We start from the raw sequence: 22,291 nt of genomic DNA on the forward strand, positions 1-22,291 counted from the left end.
CTCCCTCCCTTATACAGTTCCCTGGTGTCTAGTTCTCCCCTATACTGTTCCCTAGTCTCTAGTGGGCCCCCTTTCCTCTCCTATACAGTTTTTTGGTGTCTACTGACACCCCCCCCCCTATAAAGTTCCCTGGTGTATAGTGGCCCTCATCCTTTCCCATACAGTTTCCTGACGTCTAGTGGCCCCCATCCATCCCCTATACAGCTCCCAGGAGTCTAGTGGCCTTATTCCCTCCTTTATACAGTTCCATGTTGTCTAGTGGCCCCTCCCTCCCCTATACAGTTCACAGGTGTCTAGTGGCCCTCTTCCCTTCTCTATAAAGTTCCCTGGTTTCTAATGTCTCCTCCCTCCCCTATACAGTTCACTGATGTCTACCGGTCCTCCCTCCCCTATGCAATGCCTGGTTTTTAGTAGTCCTCACTCTCTCCCCATACAATTCCCTAGTGTTTAGTGCCCCCCTCATACAGTTAACTAGTATCTAGTGGTACTCCTTTTTCCCCTATACAGTATCATTGTGCCTAGTGGCCCTATTACCTCCCCTATACAGTTCCCTGCTGTCTACTGCCTCCACCCTCCCCTATACAGTTCCCTTGTGTCTAGTTTTCCTCCCTCCCCTATGCTATTCCATGGTATTTAGTGGTCCTCCCTCCCTCTCCTATACAGTTCCCTGGTGTCTAGTGCCCCCCCCCCCTTACATTTCCTAGTGTCTAGTGGCCCTCCTTCCTCCCTACACAGTTCCCTAGTGTCTACTGACCCCCTCCCTCACCATACGGGTCTTGATGACTCTGCTGGCCAGATTTGGCCCACGGGCCAGTGTCTGACATATTTGCCCTAGCTACTGCACTATGTGTTAAGATGGTGCTCCACACACAGGCAGTAATACATCAATGTAGGAGATAGTGTGTTCAGCAAATGCTGTGATGTACCAGTCAGCTCAAATTAAATATAGAAGTTAATTCACTATATTGTTCAGGAAGCTATCAGGAGCCTGTGCATAAATTAGAGCAAGTTATTGCACCTCATTTGATGCTTGATTCTTTATACTTATTGTGAGTTTTAAATAATGTATGAGCCAGTGTGATAACACTAAGTATGGCTTGTTATCTATGTGGCCATGTGATTTACGCCACATGATAAGTGATTTCCACTTACAAGTCCTGTCCGCAGAGAAGACAGGACTTGTAGGTGGAAATAGGCAAAGCCCCCATATTCTATCCAATGAATTCAAATTCAAGCCACATTAATTTCTGTTTGTTTGGCTGTGCAAAATCAATAAATGCCTGCTTCATGCAGGTCTTAAGTTTGTATCTAAGGGCTGGATCAGGCGGCTCAGGTGGATGTCTGAAGCAGCCGCCTGGCGTCTCATTCCAAATGCTTTGCTGCAAGCTTGCAGAAAAGCATTTGACGGCTTTCATCCGCCCTTCCCAGAGTGTGGAGTTTTTTATCCCTTCAGGGGCACACTGAAGTGTGGCGGTAAGCTAAGCTCCGGGCAGAGGATGGCAAAAATCGGGATCAAAATAGAGCGGTTGCGCAAATTGAACTGACACTGTCAGTTGGTGTCCATTTATCTGAATGGACACCATTAAGTGAAGAGCGCTGCAGCCATCGTTTAGCCACGCAAAACCATCTATATGAACCAGCTCTTAGTTGAGGTTAAGCTTGAAAAGATGTCATGAATCATTTTTTGATATTGACTAATGCACAATTTTGCATAATTAGGCCCAAAATTAACCCATTTTTGTCATGGGTGTTTCATATTAAGGAAAACAAAGGTTTGCAGAACTCATTGGAGTGTGTGAGGAAAGAATTTGCAATAATTCAGGTTGGAGTGAGCTTGAGATGTCTCCCAGTGCATCACTGCTGAATATATGCAAATTAACCATTGTCACCCTTAGAAGCTAAACACACCTCCAGCGAGGAGAACGCCGGCGCATACCACTAAGGCTGCATCTGAAATGACCACCAGCTCAGTGTGCAGCACCTAAATAGATTTTCTGCACACTTCGCATTCAATTCAGATGCAAATCATATGCAAATCTGCTACCACTTATCATGCAAACAGGAAACTTAGGAGGAGGGGCTGGGAGCAGCTACCCTGACAGTTACATAGTTACAAAGTTAAGGAACCGCTGGAATGCAATGGTGTGTCAGCTTGTTCATTTGTGCAGAGCCATAATAATCCAACATGCATATTAGGACCATTGTAGCCCCTCACACAATCCAATGAGTTCTGGTTCACCATGAGCTTGCTGGTTAGTCTATACCTCTCTGTGTTTCATATTAGTGGATCGTGAAATAAAGTAAAAAGAAAGAAAAAATGGTGAGATAAAACAAAAACCTTTATATCTTCATGATATAAGTACCATGCTGATTGTACATAAGTCATTACTTTGGACAACTGCTTGATTTATGCTGTAGATTTATTTTCATTTGCTACATAAAACAGTCTCAATATAACTTAAGTTATAACTTAAGTTATGTTGAGACTGTTTTATGTAGCAGATGAAAATAAATCTACAGCATAAATCAATCAGTTGTCCAAAGTAATGACTTATGTACAATCAGCATGGTACTTACACAATCATAAAGGTTTTTGTTTTATCTCACCATTTTTTCTTTCTTTTTACTTTGTTTAAATATAATTTACACATTTATGATGATGTGCCTCAACAATTACCACAATTACCCAGAGGATTTTGCTTTCTTATTCTACAGTGTCTAGTGACACATAAATGAACAATTGAAAGCTGTGACAGTTCATAGTTTCTGACCTCACTTTTTTTTTTACAGTTTCCAATGGGTCCAGGTCCTGATGGACCAATGGGAGGAATGGGAGCAATGGAACCTCATCATATGAATGGATCACTAGGTATGTGTCTTTGGAACACCATACAGTGCATCTGGAAATTATTGACATCACTTTTCCCACATTTTATTATGTTAAAGCCTTGTTCTAAAATTTATAAAATTATTTGCTTTCTTCAGAATTCTACACACAACACCCTGTAATGACAGCATGGAAAAAGTTTATTTGAGGTTTTGGAAAAGGTATTAGAAATAAAAAAAAATTAGAAATCACAGCCTTTGCTCAGTACTTGCACCTTTGGCAGCAGTTACAGCCTCAAGTCTTTCTGAATATGATGCCACAAGCTTGGCACTCCTATCCTTGGCCAGTTTTGCCCCATTTCCTTTGCAGCACCTCTCGAGCTCCATCAGGTTGGATGGGAAGCCTCAGTGCTCAGCCATTTTAAGATCTCTCCAAAGATGTTCAGTCGGATTCAAGTCTGGGCTCTGGCTGGGCCACTCAATGCCACTTCTTTGATAACTTGGATGTGTGCTCAGCGTCGTTGTACTGCTGAAAGTTGAACCGTTGCCCCAGTCTAAGTTCAAGAGCACTGTGGATCAGGTTTTCATCCAAGATGTCTCTATGCTGCTGTAGTCATGTGTCCCTTTATCGTGACTTGTCACCCAGGTCCTGTTGCTGAAAAACATCCCCATAGCACCATGCTTCACCGTATGGATGGTATTGGCTTGGTGATGAGCGGTGCCTGGTTCCCTCCAAACATGACGCCTGGCATTCACACCAAAGAGTTCAAACTTTGTCTCATCGCACCAGAGGATTTTATTTCTCAGGGTCTGAGAGCCCTTCAGGTACCTTCTGGCAAACTCCAGGTGGGCTGTCATGTGCCTTCCACAAAGGAGTGCCTTCCATCTGGCCACTCTACCAGAGCCCTGATTGGTGGATTGCTGGTTGTCCTTCTGGAAGATTATCATCTCTCCACAGAGGACCTCTGGAGCGCTGACAGAGTGACCATCGCTCAGTTTGATGGCCGGCCAGCTATAGAAACAGTCCAATTCAATCAACTGAATTTACCACAGGTGGGCTCCAATTAGGCATGCACCTGAGCTCAATTTTAAGCTTCATGGCAAAGGCTGTGAATACTTACATACATGTGCTTTCTCAATTTTTTTTATTTATAATAAATTTGCCAAAACCTCAAGTCCACTTTATTCACGTTGATATTATGGGATTTTGTGTGTAGAAATCTGAGGGGGAAAAAAATTAATCCATTTTGAAATAAGGTTGTAACACAAAAAAATGTGGAACAAGTGAAATGCTGTGAATACTTTCCAGATGCACAGTAAATGTTTCACACTGTTCATCGCAAATGGAAATTGTTAAATTTGAAACAATCAGTATGTTTGTAAATCTGCTACAACAACATTAAGAGTAAGTTAAGAGTAGAACTGTAGGGATAGGCAGCACTATCCCTACTCCTTACTGTTTTACGTACTGGCTTCAGCCAGGATTCAAACCCCGGTCAAAGGCTCAAATCCCACAAAAAAGGCAACAGCCTTACCAATATTGTATCCAGATGACCCTGTAATGTAGTGCTACTGATTGCTACAGTGGAATAGGTACAATTATTACAGTGTACCAAGTATACAACACTCCCATGCCTACTGTTTGGAATGTCATCCCCTTCCCTGTTTTTGTCATCTGTTTTTGTCATCACAGGCAATGACAGAGTGTATTCCTTGCCATCACCAATGTCTACATATCATGAGTAAGAATAATATCAGAATTCTCCTGAGTTATGTAATCCTCATAGGTCATTTGGTGCGCACAGGTTCTGGTCTGTAATCTGCAAACTCCCAGCTTCCAGGGTCAAAGTCCAAGATTCATATACTGGGGTTCTTGAATTTCCTTTACAGAACCAGAAAAAGAATGCCCCTCCTTCACTTGGGCCTGAGGCAACTCCTTTGTCTAATTATAAATCTGGTTCTTGGAAGCAAAAAAGTAATAATTTGAGCAACAAGAAGGTAAGTGTAATGCTGGGGGCGGGGTTTCATACTTTCTGACCACCCAGCGCAACAAGGCTAAGTAGCTGGATAATGGAAGAGGCTCCACAGATGGACACAGGAGTAATGAACAAGAGCGCAAGATTGCCCAGAGCAACATTCACACTGAGATAGACAAGACTAACAGGTAGGAGCGAAAGGAATGGCAACCACTGCTATAGTTCGTCCTCAAGCACAAGGCAAGAACAAGGCTAGAAGGAATACTACCAGTCACCAACGTGGTGCTGGCAGAATCCAAACTATCAGGATCATAAGGACTTCACTGACCCCCACAGGTCAGCAGAGACGTCCAGCAGACATGAAAAAACAGAGCAAGGCATTATACATTTTTACAATAACAACTTTCACAGCATAGACCCAATGACAACTCAGAGAGCTGAACGCTATGTCGGGCCGGGTCTGAAATGGGAGGCAGACTTTTATGCTGGCATCAGCCAATGGATGCAGGTATGCAAATTCCCACATAGCTGAATGGTAATCATTCAATCCTGAGCTGGTTTGATTACCATTTGCTAGCTGAAAGGCTAATATAACAAATGCAAGCAGTACTATGCAACAACATGCATGCAGGAAATCCAGGGCTATCTGGCTGGAGTTCAACTGCAGAAAACCATAGGAGGAATCCTGACAGCATCCTGAACTGCTCTGAACTGCAGAGTGATTGCAAATGACAATAAGACTCACTGCGAATGCGCAACCGAATGCAAGCAGACAAGACAGAACTGCCCAGTTGCAGCTCCACTGCAAGCGACAGAACATGCTACAGGAAAGATCCTGGAAGTGAGATGCAACAAAATCTAAGGTAAATAAGTCTACTAAAACAACAGAGAATCCCCTGAAAGCAGCTAAAACATATGACTGCTAAAAAGTCACAGGAAGCCCCTAGCAAATTGTCTAAAATATAACATTTATTAGCACACAAAAAAAAACAACAAATCAAAACACAACACCAAGGGCAATAGGTATTCAGGTATTGAGTGCCAGAGAGACTGATATTCTCCAACTGATAGAGGAGGGAGACCCATCTACATTACACCATGAGAAGATTTGGTGCGTAGTAATAACATCATTGTGTTATCCATATAGCTCAAAGCTCGTTGCTTAGCTTGTTCTTCCTTTTGGGCAGGTTTACTATTTACTCTGTAAATAAAAACAATTAGACAATACAATGCTAATTTGTTTTTTTTCCTTACTTCATGAAAGTGGTACATTTTTGGTGTGTGTGATTGTGAAATTGTATTTGTAAAGAAAATAGTGCAGCATTGACATCTAGTGCTCAACAGTCTAACTACAAGTAAATAACGAATGTTTATCATTTCGTATCAGCACTTTATAGTTAAAGGTAAACTAAAATGTTTATTATAACTATCATAATGTTTTTCAGGATCTGGGGACATGGATGTTTTGCCAAAGGTAGTATTTTTCTTTAACCTTTAATTACTTAAATTACATAATAAAAATACTGTGATAATAACTAAAAAGCTAAAAATAGTTCCATGTTAAGGCAATATCTTGTACTTATATCCTCAGAAAGTATATCTGTGTGATTATTTGGGATGAATACACCAAATGTTATTTTTGTTAGCAGAGAAAGCGTCACGCATCTGTATATAGACTGATATAATTATTCACTGAAGACAGGATAGTTTTAGAATAGAACAGCTTTCAGCATGCCACAAATGAACCTCAATCACATCAGAACATATTGTATCACAGGGCCGGCCTTAGGTTTCACAGCGCCCTGAGCGAAACCTGATTTTTGTGCGCCCCCACCTTCATCCATTTCCCACGTGCATATACACGCACGTACGTATACACACACACAGGCCCATATGCAATTCCCCTTTTCTCCTGAGATATCTCCTAGAACAGTGGTTCCCAACCTTTTTGATGATGTGACACATCATGCCAAATGCTCAGATCTCTGTGACACGTCACATATGTATAATAGAAAAATACTATTAATAACCACGAATTGATGGAAAGAGTGCATCATCCTGAATATACTTAAAGTGAAGGCTAGAACCTTTCAGGAATATTGTGTGGGACAGTTAGCCGCCTCCTCCCCCATTTAGAATGATAGCACAGCACTGACAATTTGCACCACGCATTATAGCTGCAGTGTGCCTCCCACCCTCCAAAATGCCCTCAGACTCAGTATAGATAGGTAGCCAGGTATAGGTGCCCCCGGTATAGGATCTCATGTATAGGTGCCCTCAATATAGGTGGCCAAGCATAGGTGCCCCCAGTATAGGAAGTTAGTTGAAGGTCTCTATCCTCCCCATAGGTAGCCAAGCGTAGGTACCTCCAGTATAGGTAGCCAGGAGTAGGTGCCCTCCCTCAGTATAGGTAGCCAGCTATAGGTGTCCCAGTATAGGAAGTCAGGTGTTGGAGCCCTCAGTATAGGCAGCCAGCTATAGGTTCCCTCAGTATAGGAAATCAAGTGTAGGTGCCCTCAGTATAGGCAACCAGCTATAGGCGCCCCCTTGGAAGCTGGCGACCTGAGCGACCGCTCCGGTCGCTCATATCAAAGGCCGGCTATGTCGTATCATAACATATCAAATAACTACAAAGAAAAAGAGATATGTGCTCAGACCAGACGTCACCTGACATAAATACTGGCTGCCTTGCGTCTATTAACTAAATAAAATTGCATAGGGTTTGCATATTGCACCTGCTTGCCAGAATATGGATGATCTAAAACTACCTCACTGCTGTATCCTGGAAATGGTAGGCAAGTTCCTGGCCTTTTACTAGTCCAGTTAATCTGGGTATTTACCAGTCACATTCTTGTTGAACTCGTCACATATCACATATCTCGCATATTGTCACATATCTCGCATGTCGGTCACTGTGTACTATATATGAATTAAAGTGTATTCTCAGATGATATACAGCAACAATGGAAATGAAAGGAAAATTACCGAAATAGTGCAGCAAAACATTGACTAAGACAAAAACTGATATTACAAGACCTACAAGCATATTTCATGCAAAATCGCTCCTGGTGCAGCAAGGAGTATATAACAGCCAACTAAATCACCACTTTACCCCTTCAGGGATTCTGACAAAATTATATAAAATAACATTTAATATATAGATAAAATGTCAGAATCTACTTGCACATTTATAATACAGACATGTTTTGGGTGTATCTAAACCCATTTTTGCAGTGAAATGTGCAAACTCAACTTGGTAATAAAACTTGGCTTACATGAATAATTTTAAGTTTGACTGATTCTAAATGTAAAATATCTACAGTCTAAATATCTACAGTCAGTTACAAATGAATTGATTGCAGTAGCACAATCAATGTATGGTAGATTATCTTGTGAAGGAAGGTAAAACAGGAGAAAAGCACAGTGAAAAAAGCATACATGCCCTTGTTTCAAGATTTGACTAGACATAAGGAATTCATCAAAAAGTCTCAAAAACCCATCAATATTTGTACTGTTGACAGAAATTGTCTGATTTCACCAAACAAGGTTATACAAGTTTTCTATACTTGATCTTTCTTGATTGATCAAATTCAAAAATTAAAGATTCAATTTGCAATCAATTCAATGAAAGTATCAAATAGTCTGCTTGTTTGAATAGAAGCATCAGCTCATGTATGCCAGGCCTCAGGGCAAGTCCTAAGTAAGATCTAGGTTTATTTGTGGTACGCTAAAAGACACTAAGGCACTTTTCTTACATAACAGAATTTGTGATTTCCATTTTTTGTAAATTTGCATTCACTGCACATCAAATGCAAGCCAATGGCATCCTATTTGACTTGCGTTGTGCAATTTTTCAGATGAAAATTTTCTGTGGAAAAAAACGGCCTATGCTTATTTTTTAAACGGACATGTGATTCGCATATAAAACAATGGAAATGCAGAAGAATCACATTTGTTACACAAAAATTATGTCCAATTTTGAAATTACTTAGATGCATTATCATGTAAATGTATTTTATTGATATGCACGGGAAGATCACATTGTGTAAAATCACATACAAACGTTAACAAACAAAAGAAGAATCATAACAAATGGCGGAAAAGCGCATAGGAAAATTGCAGGGATAAGTGTGAAGACGGTCTGTGCTCTGTTTTTTTTTTATAACTTGTGTCCTGTGGATATCCTGTGTTTATAAATCTCATGTGGATATACTGTGTTTATAAAGCGATGTCCAAAAGTGTTTCTTGTCAAGGATAAGAGACTTCAACCTCAACTGATTATTTATTTGAAGATTCAAATTTATTTGTCACCAGCTGTGAAGGTTTAGTGGTTAGTGCAGTACACAAGTGTCAAAGACTTTCTGGATGACATTCTGGGCCTCTTAGCTGTGGGGAAGTATGATTTATTGCCAGTGGGTTATACACCAGCACACGCTTATCGAACAGCTGCTATGGCAGTGCATTGGCTGGTGGCAATAAGCTATGATGTATCTAAACAGACAATTGTAAGTTTAACCACTTAAAGAGACACTGAAGCGAAAAAAAATATGATATAGTGAATTGGTTGTGTACTATGAATAATTACTAGAAGATTAGCAGCAAAGAAAATATTCTCATACTTTTATTTTCAGGTATATAGTGTTTTTTTCTAACATTGCATCATTCTATAATATGTGCAGATTACACAACACTCAGCATTCAAAATGAGTCTTTCAGAGCAGTCTGTGAAGTAATGACCTCTCCTCTAGCAGAGAAAAAGTAAACAGTTCAGTTACAGTTGAGATAATAAAAGTCAGATAACAGCCCTCTCCACGACTAACTTAGTCGGAGAGCTTAATGGCTTGTTTGCATAGAGATAACAACTGGAGTTTCTCAACTCTTCCTGTACTGGAAACAATTAGACCGATGTATCTGATCTTAATGTTTTATTTCTTAGCTGTACTACACATACAAATCATAATATCATAAATTTTTTTTCCGCTTCAGTGTCTCTTTAAGCCTATCTGGATGAGTATTCTCGTCCAGATAGGTGCTGCTAAAGGCAAACTGGACAAGTATTCTTGTCCAATGTTTAAGCGGCGGTATTTCCATGTCAGCAGTTGGGAAAGGGAAGCAAGGCTTCCCCGAACCAATTTCAGTGTCTGTAATGAATGCACGTGGCCCCAATCAGGGCCCATGTCCATTTATAAATAAGAGCAGGAATGAATGTAAAAAAAAGGAGTAAATACTTCCTGGTAAACCCGGGAGTGTTTCTAGCACCATCTAGTGACTAAAAGTTAAATTACACACACCACAGATATTTTATTAAAAAATAATATAATGAATCACTTCCAAAGCCCCCTACCCCCAACCCAGTTACCAAGTAAACAGGTTTAAAAAAGAACAGTAAAAAAATCCATAAATAGTTGCTTTATGGACTTTTGTATATGTATATCATGAGGGTATATTGCTGTTATTTGAATACATAAGGGCTTAAAATTGATGGGAAACAAATCCCAAAACTGAAAATACAACTTTTATTTCCACATAATAAATTTACGTCATACATTGTACTAGGAACATATTTTAAATGTTGCGATAGCCGAGACTAATGGGCAAATAAAATGGGTGGGTTTTATTTATAGTAGCATTGCTTATTTTCAAACTATAAGCGATGGAATTGGAACATTAGTGTATTTTTTTGTATTTGCCTATAAAATGCAAAGAAAATAAGGTAATGACTGAAAACAAGTATCGCCCATGAAAAGCTTAATTTGTGTCGGAAAAAAAAAAGATATAGATCATTTACGTATGATGAGTAGTGATAACGTTATTGGTGCATGAATGGGAGGAGCACTGACAGGGGAAAATTGCTTCTGTCCTGAAAACACCTGCGGGCTGAAGTGGTTAATTGCTGTTGGGTAGTGAATTTAGAGTAAAAAATGAAACATTAGTATTGATTACGGTCATTGGTTAGGGTTTGATTCCAGCTAGGAGGGGTGGGGGCAGGAAGCAGGAAAATAATAGCATTAGATGTTAAAGTTACAAGGCCGAGGTTTGGAATCAGGAAAGCAGAAACATCAAGGGGTAGGTTAAGGTGATGAATCAAGAAAGGATAAACATTAAGTTGGGGAGGTCATGATTTAGAAGCAGGTGGTGTCGGAGCACAGCGCTCAGCATCGAACACTAAAGCTAGACGACAAATGGTATTGTAGTGGCCCAGTGACTTCGATTGAGGCAGTGCAAAAAGGACAATTTGTACATATAATTAAACATCTTATGGTATGACTCCAGCAGAAAGATTATCTGATAGCAACAATATCTTTCTGTCTATGGTACGGCTCCAGCCTCGTCTATCATTTTTTTTCTGATTGCAACAATAATTAGCACCTGTCCCCTTTAAGACTGTATGCCACCAATCGCATGCACACTTCACTCACACCTTCACTGCAGTAAGTTGTTTCGGCAAAAAAGTAAAAAAGTTGGACCACAGGAAAAGACCAATGATTATTCACTAAACTGTCCACTCTAGATTAAAACTCCCCAAAATTTTTTAGAAAAGCTCCTTGGACTGAAAAATTTACAAAATCTAATGGCAGGTTCTCGTTGTCCGCATAATAGCAAACACTCTGCTCATAGATAGCGGTAAAGCTTTGTATTCAGTGTTAGATGCAGAAGTTAATATGTGATGCAGTACACATGCAATATAATCAGCAATGTAGCTGGCTGCATTTATATGCGGGTGGTTAGTGGGTAAACTGATAATATGTTACCCTTCTGGCAATAGGGTAGCTTGCCTGAAGCACTGGCGCCTCAATCCACTGCTCACTCTGGCCACACTGCATAGCGGAGAGGCAAAAATGGGGGCCGCGGTGATTGACGCTGGGCTGGATGGAAGTGCACTGTGCATCTGCGATTCCGACTGTGTCCAGGAAGTGCTGGCCTTCAAGCTGTTAGGAGCGTTCCTCGCTGCCTCTCAGTGACGTCACTGGTGCGTGATAGGCGCTTACGTTTTAAGGGGTGCACCCCTCTTCATCTGAGCATATATACAGACTGTTTTGGATTGGTTAATCCTCATCAGTGCATGGCATGAATTAATATGACTCCATGGGGTAAGACTTGAAACACCCAGGCCCTTATGCAATTCACTTTTTCTCCTAGGTAATATTTTCACACCTTGTCATAAAAGGTCTTTTAACCCACCAGCAAGCATGAAAATGTTCAAAATAATTTTGATAGTACTTTTTCGTTCCAAGGGTGTTTATTAAGATATGATTCAGTTAACAAACGAGTCAAAATATCAAAATTTCCATTTAAAAGCTATTTTAACCTTGTCTACCTCCACCGCAGTATATCTACGCCCTTAAAAACTTCACCTAAGCCTCAAGGACATTGATATACGTACCACCGCCGTGATCGCCGCTCTGCGCACTCCCCATCGCTTGTGCACGCGCACCCATGCTCATTCTCGTTGGACTAGAGATCAATAAATAGGAACACAGTTCCATTCATTGATCTAAGTCCCCGTAGCAATGATCAGCAGCTTCTATGAGAAGCCGCGATCATTCTGAAAAAAAAGTTTCCCATCCACCCTTCACTTCTTGTAAGCGTATATTGTACACTTACAGGACGTATAAAAAAATTACTGAGGTCATCTTGTGGGCAAATAGTAAAATTACATCTACTGTACATAAAAAATTGTTTTCATTAAAGACTTTTTTTTACATTTAAAATTAACTCATTCCCTCCCACATTCTCCCCAAGGTACCCAAAAATGTTTTCTATAATTGAAAAAATACATACTGTATATACTCAAGTATAAGTCTAGAAATGTAAGTCTGATTCACTTCATAAAAGTATAGGGGTCGACTTGTACACGAGTTACGGGCAACACTGAGCACACTAAGTAATGTGTGAACCAATATTACCATTTGCAGCAATTCATCAATTAATTAGTTGATTAATCATTATTCAATGAATAGGATCCTTAGAACCCACCTTGGGTTCTCTTTAAGAGGGTTCACTATTGGAGTAGTCTTATATACGAGGTTGACTTGTATTTACGTATATACAGTAAATAGTTACCTTAGGGACTGAACTTTTTAAATATTTAAGTCAAGAGGGTATATTACTGTTATTTTTTAAATTGTGGGCTTGTAAATAGTGATGGATGCAAAACTGAAAAAATGCACCTTTATTTTCAAATAAAATATTGTCGCCATATATTGTGACAGGGACTTAATTTAAACTGCGTAATAACCGAGACAAATGGGCAAATAAAATATATGAGCTTTAATTATGGTAGCGTATATTATTTTAAAGCTATAATGGGCGAACACTGAGAAATAATGATTTTTTTTCCATTTTTTCTTATTATTCCTGTTAAAATGCATTTAGAATAAATTAATTCTTAGTTTAATGTACCCCTGCAAAAGAAAGCCTAGTTGGTGACGGCAAAACAATATTTTGTTTTGTTGTGTTAAGTAGTGATTAAGTTATTGGTAAATGAATGGGGCATAAATTGCTCTGGGCCATAAGGGGAAAATGCACTGAAGGCAGAAGTGGTTAAAGAGAATATGAAAATTATCTCCTAGGAGATAACTCAGGAGAAAAAGTTAATTGCATATGGGCCCCAGAGTTGCAGAGTACCCAGCAGGCTCATGGTGAACCAGAACCTAGGAGTGTGTAAGGGGCTAAAAAAGCTCAAAGGACCTCCTTACTAATTTACTTTGCAAAACAGACAACAAAGGATGATTTGCATATTCAGCAGTGATGCATTGTGGGAGACATGATATGCTCACTCTAATCTGAATAATCACAAATACCTTCTGTTTTAAGAAGGCACACTTCTGTTTTACTTAGCATTTTAGAATATGTTGCCGCCCTATAAAACAACAATAATAACCTGCTGAGCGGTCTGGACGAGCTCAGCTCGTCCAACACCGCCAGAGGCTGCCGCTCAGGCCCTGCTGGGCCGATTTTCGTGAAATAAAAAGCAGCACACGCAGCCGGCACTTTGCCAGCCGCGTGTGCTGCCTGATCGCCGCCGCTCTGCGGCGATTCGCCGTGAGCAGCGGCGAAAGAGGGTCCCCCCAGCCGCCTGAGCCCAGCGTAGCCGGAACAAAAAGTTCCGGCCAGCGCTAAGGGCTGGATCGGAGGCGGCTGACGTCGATGACGTCACTCCGCTCGTCGCTATGGCGACGATGTAAGCAAAACAAGGAAGGCCGCTCATTGCGGCCTTCCTTGTTTATTCTGGGCGCCGGAGGCGATTGGAAGAACGCCTCCGGAGCGCCCTCTAGTGGGCTTTCATGCAGCCAACTTTAAGTTGGCTGCATGAAATAGTTTTTTTTTTATTTAAAAAAAACCCTCCCGCAGCCACCCTGGCGATTTAATCAGAACGCCAGGGTGGATAATCTCTATACTCTTTATATGGTTAATTTTTTGAGAAAATACAATGTTCCTTGTGCAGACAACGGAAACAGCATTTTCACACCACATTTTTTCAATCCTTAAAAATATGAAATTATATAATGAAGTGTAACCAATTTGTATTTTGACGCATGCTTTACATTTGCTTTGGCAGAACTCTCCAAACAACATGGCAGGAATGAACAATCCTCCGGGAACGCCTCGGGATGATGGAGAGATGGCAGGGAACTTCTTAAACCCCTTCCAAAGTGAAAGTGTAAGAATTTAATTTACTATTGTAATGTGCAGTTATGTAATATTGAGATATCCATAGGCAAGTTATAAGCCATTGGTTCCCAAAGTGGGTGCCCCAGCAAGTAGTACCACATCTGCATGTACTGGATGCTATATTCACTTGTCACCTGTCCAAGCTATATGATCACAGTCCTTTTTTTCCCCTAGCTTTGCCCAGTGCTGTCATCCTTTAATCACATTGACATGATAGTCATGTGACTTTTGGTAACATACATGACCATTGTGTCTGTATAACTCTGGAGACTAGCAGCATTCTGCTCCAAGTGAAAGGGAACGGAGGCCCATATGCAATTCACTTTTTCTCCTGAGTTTTCTCCTAGGTGATATTTTCCCAATTTGTAAATGAAATACTTTTTTAAATTGCCAGTAAGCAAACAAATCCTCAAAATAATTTTTACAGTATTGTTTCACCTACTTTTTGGTACTTTTTCAATTGCAAAGTGCTAAAAAGATATGTTAAATCGAAGATGAAAAATTATCTCCTAGGAGAAAACTCAGGAGAAAAGGTGAATTGCATATGGCCCCTTGTCAATAAAATGCCTTGAAACCATTTACAAACAAGAAAATACTCAAGATATTTTTATAGTATTTTTCATCTAGTACTTCTTGGTATTTTTTTTTTTTTCGTTTCAATCAATTTTTAAAGAATTTTCTAAAAAGGGTAAAACAAAATTGAATTGTAACAGGTGAGAGTTACCATGAAAACAAGCATTTAACACATCTCATGAGTTGTTTATTGATGTATGTTAACTTTCACAGACTAAATAAAGTAGAGAGAGCAAGGACATTCTTTTTGCTAGATTATGCTTATTTTGGTGGTTTAGAAGTTGCAGATGTCTATTTGGTGGTTTAGAAGTGGCAGTTGTCTATTAATGGAACCTGTAAGAAGAAAAAGGGGCATCAACCACCCAATAACTGGACCGTCTAAGGTTGGGGCGGAAGATTACTTTATTTAAGGTTTCTTGGTACTTTTTTAATTGCTGAAAATGTATTTTAAACAGAAGATAAAAAAATAATCTCATAGGAGACAAAGTGAATTGCATATGGGCTTGAGTGCTGTACTGATGAGAGATTAATCTAAACGTCCAGCTTATGCATGCATGATTTTGCATTGGGGAAGATAGCAGAGCATTAAAGTAAGGAGGACTAAAAAGGCCACTATAATAAATGGAGAACGATAGGTTACTAAACAAACACAGCTCCATGAGGATATTATGATAGAGGCGGGGGGGGGGGGAAATAACAATTCCAGTATTTGTAAAGTGCTTTTCTCCGGTCGGACTCAAAACACTTGCGAGGCAGCCACTAGAGCGCACTCAGTAGGCATTAGCAGTGTTAGGGAGTCTTGCCCAAAGAACTCCTCACTGAATAAGTGCAGCTTACTGAACAGGATGTGCTGAGATTTGAACCCGGGTCTCCTGCGTCAGTGGCAGAGCCCTTAACCATTACACTTTCCACTATCCAGGACCGCAGCCGAGAGCCTTCAGCGCATGCACATGATGTCACGATTTATTGTAGGACACGGGCAGTCAGGACAGCGCAAGGGCAGTGATCCCTACTCCTGGCAACCTGAAAGAGGCTGCCAGGGGGTCTTTAGGTAAGAAAGGAAGGGGGCAGAGGAGAACAGGGGGAGTAGTGGGCATCAGCACAGCTCCTCTTACATGCTGCTCCCCCCATTTCTCCTCCTTCTTTCGGCTCTGGTATCCTTTAAGGAAACTAACAGCTGGCAGTATATTGAAGGGAGCATTATGATAAACAATATAATAAAGGGTGGAAAAGCCTAATGGTTGTTATCACAATAAAGGCAATACTAGTATGATGGGAAGAACTGACAGGGTACAATATAATGAAGGGAGTACTATGGGGGACAATATAATGAAGTAAGTAGAGATCTAATGATGGGAGCATTAATGGGGTGCATTACCATGAAGGGAGTACTATGGGAAGACTATACTGAAAGAAGCTCCATAATGGGAGGGTGGCACTATAATTAAGGGGGTATAGTAATCGAGGAGCAAGAGACATTCTGGAAAAGCTGTGGCACTGTAGGGCGTTGCTGCGATAGCACAATATAACTTGTGAATTTATATATACAAATGCAAGATTCAGCCTTGCCCAGTTTCCCTGTTGTGCATGTTGTTTGTGCATGTGTAGCAGTAGTGAAGCCCCGTCATGTTTCTGTAGCTTTTGACTATCATACTGCATTATTAAATTGATTCCGGGTTTGCAGAGCAGTATAAAAATAAGACCTTTTCCTGACTTAACCTTTGTTTGTCTTATATTTTCTTGCCTTCACAGTACTCACCCAGCATGACTATGAGTGTGTGATATCCTCCAATAAGCCAATGGATTAAGCCTCTCCAACTGAGGACTATCAACATCCAAACAGTGAGGATTCCACATTAGTATATTGTATATTTAAAGCAGGAAAGTACCCAACCTAAGACTCCTCTGCATAAGTCACAGAAAGGTGACCGGACAGCACTCCTGCAGTGACTACCTGTTGAATAGCTGTGTGCAGGAAGGATATGTGACCCCACATTTGTGACACTCTGTTACTTTTCTGTCAAAACTCAGACTGCAGAGACAAGAGGACCCTCCGTAACACCGTGTGTGAAGCCATCATATTGCAATGCCGTTCAGCTGCACATTTTACCATGACAGACAGTTTGGCTTCACGTATCATAAAAAAAAAAAACTTATTTTGCAGTGAGAAAAAATTCAAATTTTGTGATGTTGAAGAGTTTAAAATCAACAAACATGCAAGTTTGGGATTTTATTTATTAATACATTTCTTTTTGCTTACTGGATCACAAGGAAATTCAAACTGCTACTTTTCTTACCTCCATTTTAATGTAAAAAGTACTTTAAATCTTGATGTTGATAAGAAGAAACCCTTTATACAACTGTGTCCTGTGATATCCCTGCAGACCTCAATAGTCTCATGCAATGCCCAGAACAAATTGCAGCTCTCTATTGTGTGCCACTTCTTTCACTTGGCATGCATATTATATATGTAAACAAGACTGTAAACATTCCAAGGAAAATAATTAAAGATAACCCTACAATGCTCTGCACAAATTACAATTTGGTTTTCTAATGTGCTACTATAGACAAAGGGACATTTCTGTAAACTGAAGTGACGTTTCATAGCACAGTTACAAAACAAGAAAGGAAATGTATGATCGCATGAGCAGCAGATTTCACAAAACTGTCTATTTGTGTTTACTGACCATTCAAAGTTGTTCTCAGTATTGAAAATCCTAATGTACTGATACATTTGAAAGGTACTGTACTTCAGTAAAGAAACTGTAGGGGCTCTTCTGGTTATACACAGATAATCGGATGTTTGTAGAGGATACATAGCGGAAAAATGGGATGACCTAGTATTCATTTAGAAAATCTCAAGCAATACTCTAAGCCAGTATGCAATAGTTAAAAAAAAACTAAAGGTATGAATGCAGTACTTAGCATGTTGTTATGTAAGATTTTAGAGCCCTCTTACACTTTGGGGATATAACATAGAGCTTATATATGCTTTAGAACCTACCCAGTAACATGGACTGTGACAGAGCGACATTCTTTTTGCTTTGTGGGAAGTCCCAGGTACAAGAAAACTACAGGCAGATAACCTCCAAGAAACTTTAGAAGTCAGCCAGTTATTCAGTCATTTTGTGTCCACCTAAAAAATCAAAATACCAGTTTTGTTTTTAAGGGTATTCCTATGCAGCTGAAAGTACAGAAAGTGTTTGTAGATTGGGAAATTTGTAGCTTCAGTTACAACATATTGTCATGGCTGGCTGCAAATTGACTAGCAAAATAACCTTGATTTTTTAACTGTTGCAAGTCAGGTGACAATCTTAGGGAGACCAATGTAGGTAAATACAAAGGTGCATAAACGAAACACTACAGATGACTGTGTATATTGGCAGTCACATTTATTGTCAATGCAGTTAAGTTAAATCATTTCACAAGGGAAGTTGATGTTGGAGAATGTTGTGTTTCCCAGGCAGCACATGTCTCGTGCTGTAGCTTGGCCATAGCAGGTGTTTCTGTGTGGATTAGTATAAACAGAGACCCACCTTGCAAGTTTAAACCTCTTTTTTTTTAGTCTGTCCTAATATGGAACTTAAGCTCTCTAGTACCTAGGCTCTCAACACATGGTACGCATACCCCAGGGTCTATTTAGGTCACATTCAGGGGGTACTTGAACTTGTCATAGTTGTTCGATTACAATGAGTTTGGGGATTAAAATAATAAAAAAGCATGTATAAATAAGCCTGAATAAATATTTTTATTCAATTAAAACCATAAAGGAATGTGTGAAACACATTTATAAAGCACTCCTAAGAATACATCAAAATCAAGGGGTGCCTCAGATTACGTTATTTACAACAGAGGGTTCTTGGCAAACATAAGCTTTCATAATGGGGTACATACAGGGAGTGCAGAATTATTAGGCAAGTTGTATTTTTGAGGAATAATTTTATTATTGAACAACAACCATGTTCTCAATGAACCCAAAAAAACTCATTAATATCAAAGCTGAATATTTTTGAAAATAGTTTTTAGTTTGTTTTTAGTTTTAGCTATTTTAGGGGGATATCTGTGTGTGCAGGTGACTATTACTGTGCATAATTATTAGGCAACTTAACAAAAAACAAATATATACCCATTTCAATTATTTATTTTTACCAGTGAAACCAATACAACATCTCAACATTCACAAATATCATGTCATTTCTGACATTCAAAAACAAAACAAAAACAAATCAGTGACCAATATTGCCACCTTTCTTTGCAAGGACACTCAAAAGCCTGCCATCCATGGATTCTGTCAGTGTTTTGATCTGTTCACCATCAACAATGCGTGCAGCAGCAACCACAGCCTCCCAGACACTGTTCAGAGAGGTGTACTGTTTTCCCTCCTGTAAATCTCACATTTTATGATGGATCACAGGTTCTCAATGGGGTTCAGATCAGGTGAACAAGGAGGCCATGTCATTAGTTTTTCTTCTTTTATACCCTTTCTTGCCAGCCACGCTGTGGAGTACTTGGACGCGTGTGATGGAGCATTGTCCTGCATGAAAATGGTGTTTTTCTTGAAGGATGCAGACTTCTTCCTGTACCACTGCTTGAAGAAGGTGTCTTCCAGAAACTGGCACTAGGACTGGGAGTTGAGCTTGACTCCATCCTCAACCCGAAAAGGCCCCACAAGCTCATCTTTGATGATACCAGCCCAAACCAGTACTCCACCTCCACCTTGCTGGCGTCTGAGTCAGACTGGAGCTCTCTGTCATTTACCAATCCAGCCACGGGCCCATACATCTGGCCCATCAAGACTCACTCTCATTTCATCAGACCATAAAACCTTAGAAAAATCAGTCTTGAGATATTTCTTGGCCCAGTCTTGACGTTTCAGCTTTTGTGTCTTGTTTAGTGGTGGTCGTCTTTCAGCCATTCTTACCTTGGCCATGTCTCTGAGTATTGCACACCTTGTGCTTTTGGGCACTCCAGTGATGTTGCAGCTCAGAAATATGGTCAAACTGGTGGCAAGTGGCATCTTGGCAGCTGCACGCTTGACTTTTCTCAGTTGATGGGCAGTTATTTTGCGCCTTGGTTTTTCCACACGCTTCTTGCGACCCTGTTGACTATTTTGAATGAAACGCTTGATTGTTTGATGATCACGCTTCAGAAGCTTTGCAATTTTAACCACTTAAGCCCAACTGGACGAGATTTCTCGTCCAGTTGGGCTGCGCGCACTCCCGCGGGTCGCGCGCGCGCCCGCGGGCCCCCCCGTGCGCGCCCCCGCTACTGGCTGCTAGCCCACCGATCAGTGAAAGGGATTATAAATCCCTTTCGCTGATCGGACCCCCCCCCCCGGAGGAAAGCCGACAGCGTCTCTTCAGACGCTGCGGCTTTTCTGAGCTCTGGTCTCCTTTCTTCTGCCTGGGAGCGAGATCGATCGCTCCCAGGACTTTTTGATTCTGGCCATCTTGTGGCCAAATAGCAAATTACACCCAAAAAAAAAAAAGTTTTAAGAATAAACCTATAAATATATTAAAAAAAACCCTGTTTACCTCCCACACCAAAAAAATACCCACATACAAGTTTAAATTAAAAAAAAAAAAAAATTACAATAATAAAAAAAAAACAAAAACATAAATAGTTACCTAAGGGTCTGAACTTTTTAAATATTCATGTCAAAGGAGTATATCAATATGATTTAATAAATTATGGGCTTCTAAACAGTGATGGACGCAAAACGGAAAAAATGCACCTTTATTTCCAAATAAAATATTGTCGCCATACATTGTGATAGGGACATAATTTTAACGGTGAAATACCCGGGGCATATGGGCAAATACAATACGTGAGTTTTAATTATGGAGGCATGTATAATTTTAAAACTATAATGGCTGAAAACTGAGAAATAATGAATTTTTTCCATTTTTTTCTTATTCTTCCTGTTAAAATGCATTTACAGTAAAGTGGCTCTTAGCAAAATATACCACCCACAGAAAGCCTAAATGGTGGCGGAAAAAACAAGATATAGATCAATTAATTGTGATGAGTAGTGATAAAGTTATTGGCAAATGAATGGGGGGTGAAAGTTGCTCGGATGTAAAAAAAATTTCAACCCTTCGGGCTTAAGTGGTTAAGAGTGCTGCATCCCTCTGCAAGATATCTCACTATTTTTGACTTTTCTGAGCCTGTCAAGTCCTTCTTTTGACCCATTTTGCCAAAGGAAAGGAAGTTGCCTAATAATTATGCACACCTGATATAGGGTGTTGATGTCATTAGACCACATCCCTTCTCATTACAGAGATGCACATCACCTAATATGCTTAATTGGTAGTAGGATTTCGAGCCTATACAGCTTGGAGTAAGACAACATGCATAAAGAGGATGATGTGGTCAAAATACTCATTTGCCTAATAATTCTGCACTCCCTGTAGTGTAATCATGTTATCTAGAGGAATGATTTAGGGCCCATTTCCACTGTAGCTGGCGTGCATCTCAGAGATCTAAAGATCACACCCCAAACCCATTAGACGTACCGTACCATGCAGAGCTATAGGGATTCATATGCGTAAACCATTTTTTGGCATGCCATCTATTTTCTTCCCCGCATACAAATCGGACAGCAGCCTATTGATTTTACAGACTGTTTCCCCATGTGAATTTGCATGTGGGGAAATGCATTAAGTCGCCCCTAATGGAAATGAGTCCTTATTGATCGATTTTTGTAAACTCAGATGTTCTCGCTAGAGATGATCAATGGGATGCAAATAATTCCAGCTTGCATGAAAATTGTATGCAGCCTGGTACTAGGCCAATCACAAAGAACACGAAGTGTATTATTGGCATTTAATTATTCATCTCTAGTTCCTAGCACAGGGCCAAACATACAGGACAGGGAGAAACACAGGAGTATTTCAGTATTTCATGTTAATAAATATACAGTGGGTGACTTAAGGAAAATTGCATATGTTTACTCTAAGACAGCCACCCACAAATCCTAATTATAAATATCCAATAATACAGTCCATAGAAATTATTCTATAAGGTACTGTGACAAAAATTGTTCATGGGGCTCTAAATAGCTGCACTTTGTTCCCTTTCATAATGTAGTTTGTACTTTGAAAAGTGCAACTTTTGCTGAGCAGGGCAAATAGAAGTTAACAATTAGTGAATTATACAGTTTGGTTTGCCAAGGCTAGCTTTGTAAAGAATAGAGACAGGAGATCAAAGTTTTCAGTTAGTTACATTAGCATCTTGTTGTT

At 40.0% G+C, this 22,291-nt stretch overlaps 1 protein-coding gene across 1 annotated transcript in view; it reads left to right on the top strand.

Annotated features, from left to right (window-relative positions):
• SSBP4 (single stranded DNA binding protein 4) overlaps positions 1–17,585 on the top strand; it is a 707,712-nt gene extending 690,127 nt beyond the window's left edge. The window contains exons 15-18 of the mRNA XM_068233899.1: positions 2,791–2,869; positions 6,248–6,276; positions 14,365–14,466; positions 16,803–17,585. Of these exons, the coding sequence (XP_068090000.1) occupies positions 2,791–2,869; positions 6,248–6,276; positions 14,365–14,466; positions 16,803–16,832 (240 nt within the window). The 3' untranslated portion in view covers positions 16,833–17,585. The remainder of the gene's footprint in view (positions 1–2,790; positions 2,870–6,247; positions 6,277–14,364; positions 14,467–16,802) is intronic.
• Positions 17,586–22,291: the final 4,706 nt, after the last annotated feature.

The sequence above is a fragment of the Hyperolius riggenbachi genome, chromosome 1 (assembly GCF_040937935.1).
Source record: "Hyperolius riggenbachi isolate aHypRig1 chromosome 1, aHypRig1.pri, whole genome shotgun sequence".
Taxonomy (NCBI): Eukaryota; Metazoa; Chordata; class Amphibia; order Anura; family Hyperoliidae; genus Hyperolius; species Hyperolius riggenbachi.